The sequence below is a fragment of the Prunus persica genome, chromosome G4, assembly GCF_000346465.2.
Source record: "Prunus persica cultivar Lovell chromosome G4, Prunus_persica_NCBIv2, whole genome shotgun sequence".
Lineage (NCBI taxonomy): Eukaryota > Viridiplantae > Streptophyta > Magnoliopsida > Rosales > Rosaceae > Prunus > Prunus persica.
The window spans coordinates 8,284,767-8,303,948 of NC_034012.1; the positions used below are offsets into that span (position 1 = coordinate 8,284,767).

Here is a 19,182-nt window from a genome sequence, read left to right on the forward strand (position 1 = left end):
ATAAATAAAAAATTATATCTTTAAAATAACAATAAAAGAAAATCAAATAAAAAACCAACCCAAAAAAAATAAATTTGGGGGGAGTAGAAATCGGGATAGAAGGGGAAAGAGAGTTTAATTTGAATATTTTAATTTTTTATTCATATTTGAATCAATTTTGATACAAAAATACCATTTGTCCATGCATTTAACAGAAAAGTTAACGAAATTAATGGCAGAACCATTTGTCCTAACGAAACTGAAGTTGAAGGACCACGTAAATTATTTTGAAAATTGAGCTACTCAAATATAAATCAGGTCTAAGTTCAAGGACTAATAAAACGACTACCCCTTAAAGATATGTTCATTAATTCCAAATAGTTGTAAATTTGAGATTCTTTTTTGTTTTGTAAAATCAGGAAAACAGAAAAATGTCATGAAATAATAGGGAAAAAAACAAGAGAAAAAGAAAAAGAAAAAGAAAAAGAAAAACAAGAAAGGACTCTGGGGTATGGTCTGCTACATAAATTCTAGCGGCGTTAAGGAAGTTGCCAAAATCCCAACCGACCCAACCCAATTGGCATTCACAGTCTTCTCGACCTTGATACGATGCTTACCATCAAAACTGCAAAACTATAAAAAGCCCATAAATATATTTTCGCAGGAAGAAATTAGAAAACCCGTCAAAGCCTTGCCTTATCGCATATAGATTTTGATAGGTAAAGAAACAGCCACATATATTCTTCAAATTTCATTCCTTTTTTCCACCTCCACCTTATCATCCCCTACCTTGCCCAACCACAACTTCCTTCCAACTTTCTGTTTACAAACTCACTCTCTCTCTCACTTTTTCTCTCTCAAGTTCTCAACTCAACAATACCCAAGTGTTGGAATTCCAGTCACAGTTCTTGGAGAGAGGTAAAGCTGTTCTCTTTCTCCAGAAAGTATTAAATTTCGGATTTGGGGTTCGTTTGTTTGTGTGTTTTTTTTTTCTGCTGGGAACAATAATATTATTGTTGCTTCTGGAATTCCAGTATTGGGTAGCTTGAATTTTGCTTCACGTTATACTAATTGACATACAAGTTCACATTTTGTCTGGAACTCTGGAGAGTTTAGGATGACAGCTTAGAATATATATATGGGTGGTTGTGTTGTGGGGTCTCCATGCTAATTTTAGTAGGAAGCATGCAGGGAACAATGGCTTCTGTGGCTTCCCTTGTTAGTTTGGGAAGTGTCACACTTTTGGGTTCATCTGAAAGGTCCCGCTCACTTGTTAGAAAAGTTTCTTTGTCTAAGGCAAGTTTAAAGGGTAGCAGGAGATGGCATTGTGTAAGGTTATCTGTGTGTAAATGTTCGGTCACAACTACTGATTTTGTTGCCAAGCAAGGCAATGAGGTGTCCCTTGATTCTAACAACTATAGAGGAAGTACAGATGTTTCTAATGCCAATGCTGATTTTGTACTTAAGCCTTCCCCAAAGCCAGTATTGAAGTCCTCTGGAGGGTCCAATAATGAACCCCTTGTAGGTATTGATGCGGCTGATTGGGACCCCTCAAGGATTAGTGGGGATTCGGATGAAGAAGATGGAGACGAAGAAAGGAATAAGGTGATTGAGTCGCTTGGAGAGGTTCTGGAGAAGGCTGAAAAGTTAGAAACTTCAAGAGCTGGTGAATTGGGTACTAAGAAAGATAGTAGCTCTGTAAATAAACCTGCACCATCTAACGCAAGTACTAATTTGCGGAATGCTAAACCGGTGAACTCGGAGACAACTAGTAAGTCTAAAACTTTGAAGAGTGTGTGGCGTAAAGGAGACACAGTCGCAAATGTGCAGAAGGTTGTAAAGGAATCACCTAAACTTAATAATACAATCCCAGAAGAGGAACTAAAAACAGGGGGAGGGTTAAAAGCAGACTCTCAACCCCATGCTTCTTTGAGACCCCCTCAACCCCCATTGAGACCCCAACCAAAATTACAAGCAAAGCCTTCTGCAGCTCCTCCACCCATGGTAAAGAAACCAGTTGTCTTGAAGGATGTGGGGGCGGCTCCAAAGTCGTCAGGGATTGATGAAACTGATTCTTCCACACAAACTAAAGAACGGAAGCCAATTTTGATTGACAAATTTGCTTCCAAGAAGCCAGCAGTTGATTCTGTGATTTCTCAAGCAGTTTTAGCTCCTTCAAAACCAGGAAAGGGCCCTCCCCCTGGAAGGTTCAAAGATGGGTATCGAAAGAAAAATGATCCAGGTGGACGGAGGCGGAAGGTTGATGACGAGATTCCGGATGAAGAGGCCTCGGAACTCAATGTCTCTATTCCTGGAGCAGCTAGGAAAGGGAGGAAGTGGAGTAAAGCAAGCAGGAAGGCAGCGAGACTCCAGGCTGCCAAAGAGGCAGCCCCTGTTAAAGTAGAAATTCTAGAGGTTGGTGAGGATGGTATGCTGATAGATGATTTAGCGTACTATTTGGCCATTAATGAATCCCAAATTCTTGGATCTCTGTACGCAAAGGGAATTAAGCCTGATGGGGTTCAAACTCTGGACAAAGATATGGTAAAGATGATTTGTAAAGAGCATGACGTGGAAGTTATAGATGCTGATCCTGTAAAGGTGGAAGAAATGGCAAAAAAGAAGGAAATACTCGATGAAGATGACCTAGACAAACTAGAAGACAGGCCTCCTGTCCTTACTATAATGGGTCATGTGGATCATGGCAAGGTAAATTAAGTTCATGTGTTTTATTTGCTAGTCAGTTCTTTTGCATCTTGTTTTCTTGAGTAGTTCCTCTGGTGTATTGTATTTGTAAACTTGTAAGTTTACATTCCAGTATTTCTAATACTTTTGTGTTTGTCACTTGCCAGACAACCCTGTTGGACTATATCCGGAAGAGCAAGGTAAACATAGCTGCTGAACAGTCTAATTTCTCCCATCAGTTTATTTTGCAACGACCTTAGTGGTATCGGATTTTATGGTTTTGTTATTTTTGGTAAAACTTAAACACTTTATTTCAGTAGTTTGGTTATAACATATTGATTGTTCACATAAAATATGGTATTGGTTTAATAAACTTTGGAGCATTGTGGAATTGGTGCTAGCATAAAGTAATTTAACTGAAGCCTGACTGGTATATAATTATATATTCACAGGTTGCTGCCTCAGAGGCTGGTGGAATTACACAAGGAATTGGGGCATATAAGGTGCTTGTACCAATTGATGGAAAGGTGCAATCATGTGTTTTCCTTGATACTCCTGGGCATGAGGTACAATCACTCTCCAGTAAACACTTGGAAATCTCTCTCTCTCTCTCTCTCTCTCTCTCCCCGTATAACCACATTATTTTATCTTTATTTTTCTGGATGATATTTGGGTTCTGTAACTTGCTTGTACTTTTTTTTCCCTTTAGATGATATCTATTATATCCGATCCTGTAGGCATTTGGAGCAATGAGAGCTCGTGGAGCAAGGGTGACAGACATTGCTATCATTGTAGTGGCTGCTGATGATGGAATCCGCCCTCAAACAAAAGAGGCCATAGCTCATGCTAAAGCTGCTGGCGTGCCAATAGTAATAGCTATAAATAAGGTATGCCAAGCATAGTGGCACTTTTTTTCTTTTGACCATTTGTTTAGATTAAAAATAAGGAAGAATAGCTGCTTTGCTTGCGTTGCTTATGGCATCATGATTTGTTGAATCTCAATTCTATTCATTCTAATGGTACCAGATAGACAAGGATGGAGCTAATCCAGATCGAGTCATGCAAGAGCTTTCTTCTATTGGTCTAATGCCAGAGGACTGGGGTGGTGATGTTCCAATGGTCCAGGTTGTTATTTCATGTAGAAGAATTGTACTTACATATTTTGTTATGCCTTATACTCTTTCTGAGCGCTTCCTTCTGTGGGTTTAAACAGATTAGTGCTCTTAAAGGGAAGAATATAGATGAGCTTTTGGAAACTGTTATGCTAGTTGCAGAGGTAAGGCAGATGTGAATGGATGTTGACGCATTAGCTTTGATATACTGTTGCAATAATATTTTTTTTTCTAGCTATCTTGGTTGTCTGAATTTGTTTTTTGGAAAGTATTCTGGTGGTTAAATTTATTTTTCCTAACTTTTTGTATGATTTTTGTAGTTGCAAGATTTAAAGGCTAATCCTCATAGAAGTGCGAAAGGCACAGTCATTGAGGCCGGTCTTCATAAATCTAAAGGACCTTTAGTTACACTTATCGTGCAAAATGGAACCCTTAGACGGGGGGACATAATAGTTTGTGGAGGAGCCTTTGGAAAGGTTGGTGGATAACAATTTTTGAACTCTGAGCCCTTTTGCTTAGATCTAATCCACTTTTTATGTGGTCAACATTTTGACTAACATGAGGCACTTTTTGTTATTCCCATGGTCAGGTGCGGGCTTTATTTGATGATGGTGGAAATCGTGTCGATGAAGCTGGACCCTCTATACCTGTTCAGGTTTGTCGTTCATATATTCTTTTATTTTTTTGTTTTAAACTGTCTTTCATTCTCTCTGTTGTTTTAATCAGTGACTTAATTCAAAAGTTATAGTGGATCATAAGTAAATCCAAATGTCTGAATGTTTGTAGGGCTTGTCGGATATTAGTAGAAATTCATTGTAGGGTTCTAATTGGAGAAATAGAAGCTGACAGTTTCAAAATTTTGCGAGTTTGTGTTGCAATTTAAGTGAGCTTTGTAAGTACAATACATTATTAAGTATAACTGGGGTTCTTTTTTATTAAAAAGATGAAACTGTAGTGGTAAGTTTGGATTTCCAGATGCTGTGTAATTCTTTATGGCCCTTGACATGCAAGTATTTGTATTAGCTTCATTATTCCTCTGCTTCCATTTTGTTGACATTATGATTACTATAAGCAATTACTGGTGGGAAGATAAATGGCACAGCTTCCTCCGATTGCTAAATTTTTCAACATAACTGAAAACACATTTGTTGTAGCACTGCATTCTATGGTGGTTAATAGCAGAAAACTAAATATTCTTCTCTAAAGCTTCTATGAGCAGCCATTTTATTTCACTGTCTATAAGTTGCTTACACGAGTGCCCTTTTTCAAAGATGTTTTTGTTTTTAGTTTCTTCTTGATTTTTATGTGATATGTGATATGTGTTCGACTGTGTCGCATGATTCTTGTTTCAATGCCTGAATAGCAATTTCTGTGTCTACTTGTAGGTTCTTGGATTAAATAATGTTCCTGTAGCTGGTGACGAATTTGACGTTGTTGGCTCCCTTGATGTTGCACGCGAAAAGGCAGAGTCACGTGCTGAGTCATTGCGAAGTGAACGTATATCAGCTAAGGCTGGCGACGGCAGGGTTACTCTTTCTTCCTTAGCATCTGCAGTCTCATCAGGAAAGCTGTCTGGATTAGACTTGCACCAGCTAAATATTATTCTAAAGGTTGATCTTCAGGTATGCATATTCATCTTTTGTAAAGTATGTTGTTTTTCACGTTGCAACCTTGAGTTTAACAACTGATGAGCTGAGTTTTTATTTTAATTTAGTCTGATTAAAGAAAAAAAAAAAACAATTATCAGAATAACCATAGTGAGGAACCTGACAAGGCACAACCTACCTATTTATATGCAGAAAGGGCTATCATTCACAATATTGATTAAAAGTTTGGACTAGTTATGTTATTGGGTTTTAAAAGTATAAAAAAAAACAGCTTAATTTGTGGTTGGAAAAGCGGAGAATTTTTTTTGGCATATAAGCCCGTTAGACAGTTGGCATGCTCAATGAAGTTGTATGCATTTGGAATGGTAATTAGACATCATGAATGAAATGAGCAACAACAGCAAGATTTAATTATTTTCAGATGTCCATTACAGGCTTTATTTTCGCTATAAGATGGGAATAATTTAGCTTTGGAACTGGCCCCTTAAGAAGTGCACAATTAATCAAAATCTTAATGTGTTCTTCTAATTTTCACCAGTCAATATATAGTTTGGTAACTGGCCTTTCAAGAAGTGTCTAACCAATTTCAGGTTTCATAGATAATTAGTCTTTATTTAAACTGTACTGATTTATATCATGATTATTGTCATGTCTAGGGATCTATTGAGGCTGTCAGACAAGCCCTGCAGGTGCTCCCACAAGATAATGTCACCTTGAAGTTTCTCTTGGAAGCAACAGGTGATGTAAGCACCAGTGATGTTGATCTTGCTGCTGCCAGCAAAGCCATCGTTTTCGGATTCAATGTCAAAGTACCGGGTTCTGTGAAAAGCTATGGAGAAAACAAAGGTGTCGAGATCCGCCTTTATAGAGTTATCTATGAACTTATTGATGATGTACGAAATGCAATGGAAGGACTCCTAGAGCCTGTTGAGGTATCAATGAACTTAAGCACCAGATCTCTTTAGGTTTTTAAGGCATTGACTTTTAGGGGCATATGCTGCTTATGCTTTAACATTGTTGAAATTTTCTAGACTGAAAGATTTGCAGTTGACATTGTTACTTGTGTATTGATAGGAACAAGTGACAATTGGCTCAGCAGAAGTCCGGGCCGTATTCAGCAGTGGTAGTGGTCGTGTTGCTGGATGCATGATAAATGAGGGAAAAGTTGTTAAAGGCTGTGGCGTTCAGGTCATTCGAAGGGGAAAAGTAGTGCATGTTGGCCTTCTTGATTCGTTGAAACGGGTTAAGGAAATTGTGAAAGAGGTATTATTTTATGGCCTGCATAATTCTTTTTGGCCATTTTGTAGAATTTATAGAAAATGCAGGGAAGCAACCTAGCGCATGAGAAGTATTACTTAGGTATACCTGTTTAAAATATCTGAATGATGTGTTTATTTGTTGGACCGCAATTGTTTTCCTAGTAACCTCACATACCGCTGAATACATTCATGCCTACATCTTCTTTGGGTCGGAATTCTTAGATATACATACATGCTTGGGTGTGTGCATCTACTTGCCCTGGAGGAATAGGAGAAAGATTATACCATGACTTAGTTCTTAAATTGGTTTCCATAAAAAAATCTTGTTCCTTTGGCCTGATTTTATGAAATATCTTTATCTTCTGGGAGCTGATTACAATGGGATAGCAATGGTGGTAATAATACATGACAAAGAAGTTGTAGGTGCGTGTGTGCCTTTCCACTGTGGGATGAAGGCCTGAGTTCACAAACTCTAAATATTAATTTTGATCAATTTACATACTGACTATTCAGTTTCTACACTGCAGTTAGGCGTAGCAAGATTTATTTTCACTGGAAGTATGATAGAAGCTTTTGTGTGTAGATATATGCCTCTAATCTGATTTCTGGAACAATTAATGTTTCAATGTCAATCTTCAACTTTGACAAAGGATTTCGCTTTATTATTGTTTTTGTTTTTGTTTTTGGCATTCATTTAAATTGACATCAAGCTTTTGTGGTGATCACGTGTTCAGGATTCTTTTGGTATTGGCATTACTTTAATATTTCTTATGTTTGCAATAAGATGTATATTATCCTCTTGGCTAGGTAAATGCTGGACTAGAGTGTGGAATTGGGGTGGAAGACTATGACGATTGGGAGGAGGGAGATATTCTTGAGGCCTTCAACACAGTCCAAAAGAAGCGGACCCTTGAAGAGGCGTCTGCTTCAATGGCGGCTGCAGTGGAAGGAGCAGGAATTCAATTGTAGAAAGGTGCAAGTCACAGAATTGGCTTACGTGCATGTTTTGTTGGAAGCAAAATATGATGACCTCAATCCGGCACACCACCACCGTCGTCTGATCAGTGCCAAGACAGTCCTCAGCAGGTTTGCGTTGGTTAGTACCCCACACGTGCATTTATTTTCAGTGTGGGGTGCTAATGATCTATGCAAGATGAATGTACCCTTTTGTTGTATGTTATTACACTGTATATAATTTTATACATTGTAGCTTTCAGCTTTGTTTTGTAAAGAGGGGAGGGACATTCATTCAAGTTCCTTATAGTTCTAATGTTGGGGGGAGAGCACTTGTAACAGATACATGAAATTTGAGAAAAAAAGTTACAAAATTCTTTATGATGCTCTGCCCTGGATGCATCATCTGATCTCAATTTCAGGTCCAATGATTTGTAACTGTATTTGCAGAGCCAGGCCTACGGCGCTGCAGACGGGCGACGGGTGGAGTAGAACCACAATGCCTGAAAATCCACACATGTTGACACGTCAGTAAAAGAAAAATAAAGATTCAAGTGTTAAATTGTAAATGAATCAAATTACATAGATAAAGATTCACAAGTGGAAATCAAGCCAAATTACAAAGAATCAAAGAATCACAAATCTGTCTGGTTTAGCCAAAAAACAAATACAAAGGGAAAAAGCCACTCAGCAGCACGCGAGGAAAGATTGGCAGGTACCACGTGGCAGCCTCATTTGGCTTGTGCACCCGGTCAAGAAATTTCAAAATTCGAAAAAAAGCCAACGGTCAGTTGCCTCCAAAGAACAACGGAGATTGAATGCGCCAACGAAAATAACGCCTTTCTTTCTCTGTGAAGATTCAAAAGCACTTCTTCCTTTTTGGGTTCTCTTTCTTTTGCGCAATAAAGAGATTGCCATCATCATCACAGTCTTTGATTACTTGAATTCAAAAACAGTGTATTTAGTACAATTGTCGTTTTATCAATGGAGGAGGAGCAGCATAAGCAATGCCGTTCTTTGTTCGAGCATGAGCACGACCCTCTTCTCCTCACCGACGTTTCTTCGCAGCAAAACAGCTCCTTTTCCACTGCCAACTCTCACTCTGACTGTAAGTTGGAAAACCCACTTCTGAACTCCATTTTCTTCAGCATACACAACTGCCCAAGATTTTATTTTCATGGCTTCTCTAATTTCTTGATACCCTTCTTCTACTTTGGCAGACACTTCACTTTGCTCGCAATTGCAACGCTTGACAATGGTGGATCCTGACTCTTCTTCTTATGCCAATGCAAATGAAGGTAATTTCATGAAAAAAAAAAAGAACTTCCTTTTAGTTCTTTCTGGTTACTCAGTAAGCTTTTTATTTGTGTTCTCTAAATCCCAATTGGGAGAATTGCATTATATGTCTACTTGTGTAATGGATCTATTTTAACTGTAATTTAGTCAAGAACATGGAGCCAATTCGAATCTAGGACAGATCATAACAGTGGAAGATAAATTTGATCTTTTGATTTTTCGTGGGTGTAGATTGTTGTGTGGAAATTTATCAATGCACAGAAGTCATTAGTACACCAAAGTTCAGTGACCCAGTTGCAAATGACGGTCTTGATGGTAAATTAGACTAGTCTTTCCTTTTCTGTGAAAAAAAATTGGGCAAAAATCTTGGATTTGACTTCAAGATTTTCAAGAGTTTTGATTTATTTGTGATACATTTCAGGCCGGTCCATGGTAGGATTTTCACTTACCTCTCCTGATTTGGTGATCTGTTCTGGGTCACCCGATATACCCCAAACCAGCTACGGAGATTCCCCTGAGTTCTTGGATGGTAAATTCCATCAGAAGATGGATTCTTCTATCGAGCTCTCTTTCGAGAACGGAATCAACGAGTCTCAAGTTACAGATACCCATAAAACTCCAACTGTAAAGTTCTCAAACACATTGTGCCAAACTTTTAAAGAAGATTTGTCTCCTGAAGCTTCATTCGAGCTTCTTCCGCCTTCTGCCATTGAGGACAAGTTGAAGGAAGGTTCCCTTCCTGATATAAGCAACAATGGAGGTTGCACAGATGATTTCTTGGGTGGCGATTCTCAAATGGAAAACTGCAAATCACCGGAAGTAAAACTTCTTGTAATCCCTCTCAGGTTCAATATTATTCAGATGGAAAAATAGGATAGACTTTGATATTTTGTGCAAATTATGTCATTGCAGGATAATGGCAATGCCAACGTTGAAGGGGACTATCATAAGCTGCTAATAGGGTATGAGAAACAGAAAAAAGAATTACAAGAGATGAGGAATGCATTGGAGGAGCTTAAAAAGCAAGACAAATCCAAGAGTAAAGAGTGCCAAGAAGCTTGGAAGTCTCTGAAGGAACTCCAAAACGAACTTATGCGCAAGTCTATGCATGTTGGATCTTTGGGTATGGTAATAATGTCCTGTGCCTGTTAGCCATTTGAACCATCTGTAAACATGGTACATTGATGCTTGTCTGTTGCAGCTTTTGCCATCGAGGGACAAGTGAAAGAGAAGAGCAGATGGTTCTCATCATTGAGAGATTTGACAAGAAAACTTAAGGTATTAAGTTGTAAAAATAAAAATACAAAGGTGCCTTTTGATTACACTTTATATGATTACAGTGTTTTAAAAAGTTTCATTCAACAGATTATGAAAATGGACCACATCAAGCTATCAGAGGAGGCATTGGCATATAAGAAATGCATTGAAGATATGAATGAAGTGAGATCTACTATTCAGTCCACTTGTAAGTACATGCCATGTGTTTTTATTTAGAGATACGATATTTGTTTTGCTCTTTCTGGTTCTTGCTAATTTTTTTAAATTTTTTTTTCCAATAGTAAATCAGCAAGTAAATTTGCATAAAGATTTGAAGACTAAGTTTATTGAAGGGGCCAAAGAACGGAAAGAACTCTATAACAAGGTGTTAGAGTTGAAAGGTTAGGAGTATGCTATTTTTGACTAAGAAAGGTCCAAGCGGGTATGAGATTAAAGTGGGTTTCTGACATTTATTTTGTTTGCTTGTAGGAAACATAAGGGTCTTTTGCAGGTGCAGGCCTCTAAACACTGAGGAAGTTGCAGCAGGAGCTTCAATGGCTATTGATTTTGAATCTGCTAAAGATGGTGAGCTCAATATTAAATCAAATGGGGCTACTAGAAGGACCTTCAAGTTTGATGCTGTATTTGGCCCTCAAGCAGACCAAGGTTTGTAAACAGTTATATAAGAGTTTTTTATTTTGTTTGTCTTGTATATCATTTGAAGTACAAAGACTCATTACAGTAATATGTATCCTCTTTGTCCTATTTAGCTGATGTTTTCAAAGACACAGCTCCATTTGCAAGCTCAGTTCTAGATGGGTACAATGTCTGCATCTTTGCATATGGGCAGACTGGAAGTGGAAAAACTTTTACAATGCAGGGCACAGAAGAAGCTCGGGGAGTCAATTTTAGGACTCTTGAGGAATTGTTTCGTACGATTAGAGAGCGAGAAAAGTTATATCGATATGATGTATCTGTTAGTGTGTTAGAAGTCTACAACGAACAAATACGAGATTTACTAGTTTCAGGGAATCAGCTGGGAGCAGCTTCCAAAAGGTTGAAGAGATACTTAAACCATCTCTCTTATTTTTACTCCTTTCAACTTAATCTGATGAAACATCCTTATATTATTGTACATTTCTTGATTTGCGGTTTCTTTTAACTTCATGTATAGATGGGAAGTCATTTGTCATAATTAGACGTACTTTATTTTCATAAGTTTTCACTCATTTTGTTGGCACTTAGAATAGCAGTATAGGCTCTCATTTTCCACATCTTAACCATTTCTTAACATTCATTCTCTCAAAATGTGAACTGCATAGTTAAGTTTTCATATCCATCTTTGCTCCTACTTGTTGATATTTTTTCACTTCTGATGATTCACCAATATGTCGGATTCTCCTGCAGTACGTCTTTCACAAGTGTGAAGGATGGGAAGTTATGATTATTCAAGATTATAGCATCTCACAGTATTGCGATGATTTTGTAGGCTTGAAATAAGGCAAGTCAGTGAAGGGATACATCATGTTCCAGGACTGGTTGAGGCACAGGTAAACAACATGAGTGAAGTCTGGGAAGTTCTGCAAACTGGCAGTAATGCAAGGGCTGTTGGCTCAACCAATGCCAATGAGCATAGCAGCCGATCACACTGGTCGGTTTATCTTGGTTACAGTCAAATTTGTTTTAATTTTCATCAAACAGGATGTGGTCTAAAGATAGATTGCTAAATGTTAGAGTGGTTTTTTCCTTAATGCAGCATACACTGTGTAATGGTGAAGGGGGAGAATTTGTTGAATGGTGAATGCACAAGAAGCAAGCTTTGGTTGGTGGATCTAGCAGGGAGCGAACGTGTAGCAAAGACAGAAGTGCAAGGAGAACGACTCAAGGAAACTCAAAATATAAATAGATCTCTATCGGCCCTTGGTGATGTCATATCTTCACTTGCAACTAAAAGCTCACACATACCTTTCAGGTTATATAAGTAACAATTAGTCCTTTGTTTGAATACTCTAAATGTGCAAACTGGCCACCTTATCGAGCTATAACTTCCTTTTACTAAATTATGCTTATGTGCAGGAACTCTAAGCTTACCCACTTGCTTCAAGACTCTCTAGGTACTTCAATGGGATCACAGAAGAAGTCAAAGATGAATCAACAATTCTAACTGAGTTGTTTAATGTTCCAACTTCACATTTATTTTTCTCCATTTTCTTGAGATGAAATTAAACTTCTGATATATGTATATATACATATCCTTTTTTTGGTCCAAGATATCTTAGTTTATCAGACACAAAAATGTAAAACTAATGCATATGTTTCCTTTTTTTAGGAGGAGACTCAAAGACACTCATGTTTGTTCAGATAAATCCTAATGAAAACGATTTGAGTGAGACCCTTTGCTCACTGAACTTTGCAAGTAGAGTGAGAGGGATAGAGTTGGGTCCAGCAAAGAGACAACTGGACACTTTTGAACTTTTGAGATACAAACAGATGGTACAATTCTTTGCTTGACGCAACTGCAGATTCCCATTTTTTTTTAACCTTATGTTTTGTTTTTATTCTGTGGTTGAATGCTTAATCTATTACATTTCTAACAATCTCGAATCTTATTTGCTAGTTTGAGAAAACCAAGCTAGATGTTAAAAGCAAAGATGTACAGATCCGGAAGATGGAGGAAACAGTCCATGGATTGGAATTGAAGATAAAAGAGAGAGACCTGAAAAACAAAAACCTGCAAGACAAGGTATTGTATAGCTTTTTTTATAGCTTTGTATACATACAAGTAACAGAATTATAGGTACTAATCTAGTTCCTTTTGCAGGTAAAAGAATTGGAATCACAACTTTTAATTGAGAGAAAGCTAGCACGTCAGCATGTGGACATGAAGATAGCTGAGCAGCACCAGCAGCAAATGAAACATCAACAAGAGGAGCAAACTACCACACCCGCAAGGCCACCTCTTACAAACCGACCTTTAGCAGCCATTACATTGGGAAAAGACCAAGTAAACCCTATTCAACCACTAATGGAGAAGACCAACAACAAACCCCCAGTACCACTTCATACAATGGATGGTTTTGTCAAGCATATTGATCCAACAGAGAAAGAAAACAACCCTGAGATGGCTGAACAATTTCTTGTCCCAAAAAAAACTGGAAGGGCATCTATTTGTCCAATATTTCAGCGGATTCCAGCAACCTTTGCTCCAAGGCGCAACTCTCTAATCCCACTCCCAAGTGTACCATACCGTGTCCAATCCCCACCGCATGTATTACCATTGGCACCAATAGCATACGATGCTGATAAGAAAGTTGATGCAGATGTGTCTGAGACTGACTGCTTGCCTGAACAGACACCTTGTAGCAGTCCTAAAGTAATCAGAAATGGATGCAAGAAGCTAAACAGCATACTGAGACGAAGCCTCCAAAAGAGAACTCAGATAAAATCTCCAATGCCACCACACATGAGAAAAGGTGTGAATGTAGGGATGGAGAAGGTAAGGGTCTCAATAGGAAGTCGAGGGAGGTTGGCACACAGAGTGCTACTAGGAAATGGTAGAAGAGCTGGAACCAAAGAAAGTCAGAAGAATAATAGTCAAAGGGAAAAGGAGAGGGGATGGAATATGATTGGTACAGCAGGGAGAACTGCAATTAAAAGCTGAAGATGATGTATATGTAATTTGTTCAGCTATGGTCACCATAGAGGTTATATTCTTGTAGCCTGCAGGCATGGGGAAAGAGAGGGAGATAGAAAGGTGGATTATTTTGGACGATACTAATTATTTGTTTATTTCTTATATTTGATCATCTTGATGCATCTACTAATGTACAGAATTACAAATTAAGTTTGGAAATGTCAAATGGTATGTGCTTTCTCGTGACAATCAAAATTCTTTTACAAAAAGAAGTTTTGGTGCATAGATATTGCTTTTGTTTTCTTGTCGTTATAATGAGAGTGGCTAAACTTGTTAAAATACCAGGAACTGTTTTGTTGATAAAAATGAGGAACCCTGAAGTTCCATTGATGAAGAATTGAGTCTTGGTAGAACATTATCCTCTTTCTCCTTCTTTTTATTAATTTTTTCTCTGTTGATTTTACAGTACAAAACGACATAATATTCGAAATAATAAATTAATCGAAAATACTTGTTTTGCTCAGCTATTTGTTACATGTTTCTCTGGGTCTCATTTATCATAAAACCAGATCATTGGAGGCTTTGCTTTATTAGAAATTGCCAGGGCATTGTTTGATTGATAAAGAAAGAAGTAAATAAAATGGGAACCCTTCTACATTGTCCACCTATCCAACCATATTCGGTACTCTCTGTTTGATAACAATAGGTGTATAAGCAGCATACTGGAGACTAGAAGATACGTAGAGAGAAGATGAGTCTATTTTGAATGAGTACCCATCATCAATGTGTCCTTTCCAGGGATCAATGGTGTTACAGCTTTGCACACGGCACTGACGACAGTAACTTGTACAAGCAAAAAGGCTCAAGGTAACTTCTGTTGCTTGGTTGTTTTGATTTTGATTCTACAACTGACTGTTTATAAGATTTGAACTCAGAACCAAGGTAGCATAAATGCATTCTTTGTTGATTTACGTAAAAAAACAGCATAGAATCCAACATAATAAATTGATCTAAGGTACTTCTGCTCTCTAATTTGTTATTTGGTTATGGGGTCTCATTTATCAAAAGGAAAAATTATAAGACCAGATCATTTATCAAAAGTACATCACAACTCATCTTTATTCTTTTCTTACGCATAGCAATTTTTTTTTCCTGTTTATTTGAATAAAAAATACACAACAAAGTTGAGGACATACCGTGCAAGAGAGACAGCCTAGAATCCTTTTTCTTTTTGAAATGGAAAACCTAGTACTTTTATATATACAGTCATGGACTGATTCTACTGAATGTATGCAGTGTCCATCTTTTTAGATTATTTCATACTTTGAAGAGAGTTAGAGAGAGTTCATGTAACTTGATGGAGCCTTCTTTGCATGAGGCTGCAAGGTCGGGTGAAGTTGGGTTCTTGAGAAGAATGAAAGACGGTGATGTATCAATTGACCTTCTTCTTCAGAAAACACCTAAAGGAAACAATATTCTTCACATTGCGGCTGAATTCAAGCAAATAGAGTTCTTCAAAGAACTTGATGATCAATCTTCGTTGTTTTGGGCTACCAACGAGAAGGGAGACACTCCCCTGCATGTTGCTGCCAGAGTAGGCTGGGATCAAGTAGTAAAGTTCCTCACTGAGCACACAAAGAAGATGCTACATGTACAAGAAGCCGATGAGGAAAGCAGATCAACCGATAGCGAAGCTCATAAGCAGCTACTTCAAATGACTAATTTGCAAAGGGATACTGCATTGCATGTTGCTTCCAGATATGGTCATAGTGGAGTGGTGATTCAGCTAATGCAAGCCAATCCAGAATTGTGTTGTTACACTAATAGCGCCAACGAGTCACCTTTGTTCATTGCTACTAGCAGGGGCTTTCGACACATTATTCTTCATCTTTTAAACGAGTCTCCAATATGTCCTTCTTTTCAGGGTATTAATGGTGTCACAGCTTTGCATGCCGCCGCAACTCACACAACCAAAGATTCCAAAGGTACATGACATCACGTGATAAGTCTAGTTAAATTTATATATGTACTTGGTTTTGTTTGGTGACTATAATTTCATGTTGTGTTCAAATTGTTATTGAAGTGATTCTCAACTCAATTTTCTATTTCACCTTGACAGGCATTGTGAAACTAATGGTGTCCAGAAATCCTGAAATAGTTAAAGAAGCTGATGCAATTGGCCGGACTCCCTTACACTATGCGGCATTGAGAGGAAACCTTGAAGCAACTCGAGTGCTGACGCAATGCGATAGTTCTGTCTCTTACATCTTGCACAAATCTGGCATGTCAGCTCTCCATGTCGCCGCCTATGCAGGGCAGGCCAAAGTATTGGAAGAACTCATTCAATGACGGCCTGACACTTGTGATTTACTCAATGTCAAGGGCCAAACGGTTCTTCATGCTGCAGTTTTAGGGGGGCAAGTAGACGTTGTCAAGTATATATTGAAGACTCCCCAACTTGCAGGATTTATAAATGAAGCAGATAAAGATGGAAACACTGCTTTGCATTTGGCTGCCATTCATCAAAATATTGAAATTATAGGAACTTTTGCAAGTGACAGTAGAGTGGATATGACAGCTACCAATAAGGAATTCTCAAAGGCGGTTGACATTTTTGTTGTGGACGACGGAAAATTGGTATATAACAGGTCCCGCCATCCAATAGCCGGATGTGGCGGTTCAACAATCACTCCATCTCGTATCCACCCCTCTCTCTCCCTCCATGATCACCTCGGCCGAGCCAGTCGGATGAATCAATCTATCTGCTGCATAAGTGGAGATATGCCTTGCCTGCTAGGAATACAACATTTATTCGCCAAATTTATTCACCGAATGTCTTTTGATGAACAAATTTGGTGAATAAATTTGGCTAGCATTATTCTTTGACCGTGTTCATGGTTTTACTTCTATGTTTTAGGATCTCATTCGTATTGAACTTGTAAGTCACCTGGGGAAGTCCATTGGAGTGCCATTTTTCCAACAACAAATTTCCCATGATTTCATGAATTTGGAATCTCCAAAGCACAAAGATACACCTACCATATCAGCCGCTATAGGAAAAAAACATAGAAAAGTTGGTAGCTACTTCTTCAGAGGAGGCCTCAAAAGTATTCGATACCAATCTAGTAGTAGCAATGCTTATTGCAACCGTCACATTTGCCGCAGCTTTCACCATGCCGGGAGGACTTAAAAGCGACGGAACTGCGGTGTTATGCGGAGAGGCATCATTCCAAGTGTTCTTGCTATTTGATGCCTTCTCCTTCTTCTTGTCAATCCTCATGGTGTTTCATCATTTCATGGTGGCAACTGTGTCAGGTGTTCTTGTAGCTGCACCTTCAATTCTCATTCAGTATTCAATTGGAGGAATGCTCGTAGCTTTTGCTTCGGGCATGCTTCTAGTGCTGCCCAAACACAGTCCGCTGGGCATTTTGGTGTGCTTAATTTGTGGGTTTATATGCTTGTCTGTTGCCTTTAAGCTTAGAATTGTGCCTGTATCAAGCAGCAGTCGTGAAAAGACTAGCCGCAAATGGTTCCTGACGCGCATAATTTGATGTCTCTGTATTTGGATAGGCACTTTGCCTTGGTTATCTTTTGTGTGTGTGCCTCTGGACTCATCTCTCACCATTTTTAATTTTGTTTATGGGCCTCGTGATGCTTGTCTTGGATCCATCTTTAAGCACTTTCTGGTGCACAAGTAGTGGTATTTGTTTTTAGAAATATATAGCTTTACTTTAATATATATATATAGTCCCAATTTCTTGGATCACAGGAGTTCAAGAGATTGTGGTCACTCACTGTTGAATATTAATCCAATGGTTCAAAAATTTTTTTTAAAAAGAGTGCAAGAGTGAGTGAACTATTGAATTTACATCAAACGGTGAGTGACCACAAATTTCTTGGATCCCTGTAGTAAAAAAGATCAGGACTGTATATATATATATATGTATTTATACAAGTGTTATTAGGGGAAGAGGAAATCGAACCTAAGATCTATATAGAGGTAAATACTTTTAACCACTTAAGTTGTAAGCCCTTTACAGGCATTACTTTTCTTTAAAGGCTAAAAAAGAACATGAAACTCTTACACCAACCATATTAGGGACAGCTTGACATTTATTAAAAGGCCACCAAGATTAATTAGCAAATCACTCACAAGAAAGATTTTTTTTTAATTACGAAAATAACCATAATTAAGTATCATTAAAGGAAAGGTACTCCAGATCATTCGATGTTGATAGTGTAGTTTACCTTGATTAAAAAACAAGCTTAACTTAAGTGCCAATATTTTCTTAAAGTATTGTAACGTCCAAGAATATTAATTAGCAATAAGCCTAATAGTAACATTTAAAGACTTTTTCATGAATACGTAGACTTTTCATGAATATTACATAAATTTTATTCCTTTCACATACACATATGAATACTCTGCATATATACATTGCAACGAATAGTAAAGACCTGGTCACGATGGCTTACTAACTATAATAAGATTTAAAAAATTCTCTTCTTTTTATTTTTAATGAATACCCATGACGCATCCTTATAATGTTTCGAAATTTGGATTTTTTTATATAATGTTTTTAAGGTTTAAATACCTTTTTGGTTATTGGGTTTTACATGAAAATTTAATTTGGTCATTAAGTTCAATTAAGTTTTTCTTTTAAGAATTTTTCTCACACATGGCACCTATGTAATGTCTTTGTCCTTTTACTTTAATTTATTTTTATATTACTCCATTTACTTAAGTTTACAATGTAAATAAGGAAGTACCCCCCATTTGGATTCAAATAAAAATACTAGAAAATCAAATTCCTACCAAATCAAAATATGAAAAATATGTTTTAGTGCAAAATACGATTTAGGCTAAAAATGATGGCTCATTAAGTCAATATATACTTCATACTAAAATCCCATAAAATCAAGTTTTCTTATTTGATGTGTAAGGAATAAAAGACGCCAAAAATTATCTTGAGAAAATGATTATTCCGAAAAACCATTTTTCATACTTAATCAATTTTGCACCTCCGCTAAAAAATTTCTGGGTCCACCACTGCCTATGTGGCATACATTTCAGCCAATGATGGGTCCCATTTGAGCCACGTTAGCATTTTTAACAAATATTTATCGGGGTTGACGGTAGGGAGGGCAAAGTGAGATGCAAAACATCGGTCAAGGGAGCAAATTGGGTCACCTTGACTTTCGGGGAGCAATGTGGGATTTGACCATAGTTTCAGAGGGCACTATAGCGATTAAGCCTTTTAAAAATGAGGGGAAATCTTGGGTTGAAATCGAAATAATGAGGTATAAGGTCACGAATTGGGTATTATATTGAAGCCTGAATCGATTTAGTGAGAATCGTATAGTGACTTCAAATGACAAGGTGACGTAATCAAGGTGAT

At 37.7% G+C, this 19,182-nt stretch overlaps 2 protein-coding genes and 1 pseudogene across 3 annotated transcripts; all 3 read left to right on the forward strand.

Moving 5' to 3' along the window:
- On the forward strand, positions 557 to 7,977 carry LOC18778617 (translation initiation factor IF-2, chloroplastic). Its single transcript, XM_007213644.2, has 12 exons — positions 557 to 2,688; positions 2,832 to 2,864; positions 3,117 to 3,230; positions 3,402 to 3,551; positions 3,691 to 3,789; positions 3,878 to 3,940; positions 4,097 to 4,252; positions 4,366 to 4,431; positions 5,162 to 5,398; positions 6,040 to 6,315; positions 6,458 to 6,646; positions 7,450 to 7,977. Exons 1-12 carry the CDS (start codon positions 1,144 to 1,146, stop codon positions 7,609 to 7,611), a joined length of 3,090 nt encoding a protein of 1,029 aa, XP_007213706.1. The 5' UTR covers positions 557 to 1,143; the 3' UTR covers positions 7,612 to 7,977.
- On the forward strand, positions 8,103 to 14,065 carry LOC18780449 (kinesin-like protein KIN-14Q). 2 transcript variants are annotated; one of them, XM_020561264.1, is made up of 16 exons: positions 8,103 to 8,704; positions 8,817 to 8,894; positions 9,124 to 9,207; positions 9,314 to 9,711; positions 9,805 to 10,015; positions 10,094 to 10,170; positions 10,258 to 10,357; positions 10,452 to 10,550; positions 10,639 to 10,815; positions 10,920 to 11,205; positions 11,639 to 11,800; positions 11,906 to 12,121; positions 12,226 to 12,263; positions 12,479 to 12,642; positions 12,767 to 12,892; positions 12,971 to 14,065. In XM_020561264.1, exons 1-16 carry the CDS (start codon positions 8,581 to 8,583, stop codon positions 13,808 to 13,810), a joined length of 3,180 nt encoding a protein of 1,059 aa, XP_020416853.1. In that variant the 5' UTR covers positions 8,103 to 8,580; the 3' UTR covers positions 13,811 to 14,065. The 2 variants fall into 2 exon arrangements, with proteins under 2 accessions (XP_020416853.1, XP_007212725.2); XM_007212663.2 differs by lacking the exon at positions 9,124 to 9,207.
- On the forward strand, positions 14,499 to 17,334 carry LOC18779475 (annotated as a pseudogene).

What these genes read in the sequence shown, in the direction of transcription:
- LOC18778617 (XM_007213644.2), top strand. Translation starts at nt 1,144, where the DNA reads ATGCTAATTTTAGTAGGAAGCATGCAGGGAACAATGGCTTCTGTGGCT. An exon ending in ACTATATCCGGAAGAGCAAG is followed by an intron (nt 2,865 to 3,116) that starts GTAAACATAGCT and finishes ATATATTCACAG; the next exon opens with GTTGCTGCCTCAGAGGCTGG. An exon ending in TTAAGGAAATTGTGAAAGAG is followed by an intron (nt 6,647 to 7,449) that starts GTATTATTTTAT and finishes CCTCTTGGCTAG; the next exon opens with GTAAATGCTGGACTAGAGTG.
- LOC18780449 (XM_020561264.1), top strand. Translation starts at nt 8,581, where the DNA reads ATGGAGGAGGAGCAGCATAAGCAATGCCGTTCTTTGTTCGAGCATGAG. An exon ending in CATAGCAGCCGATCACACTG is followed by an intron (nt 11,801 to 11,905) that starts GTCGGTTTATCT and finishes TCCTTAATGCAG; the next exon opens with CATACACTGTGTAATGGTGA. An exon ending in AGCTCACACATACCTTTCAG is followed by an intron (nt 12,122 to 12,225) that starts GTTATATAAGTA and finishes GCTTATGTGCAG; the next exon opens with GAACTCTAAGCTTACCCACT.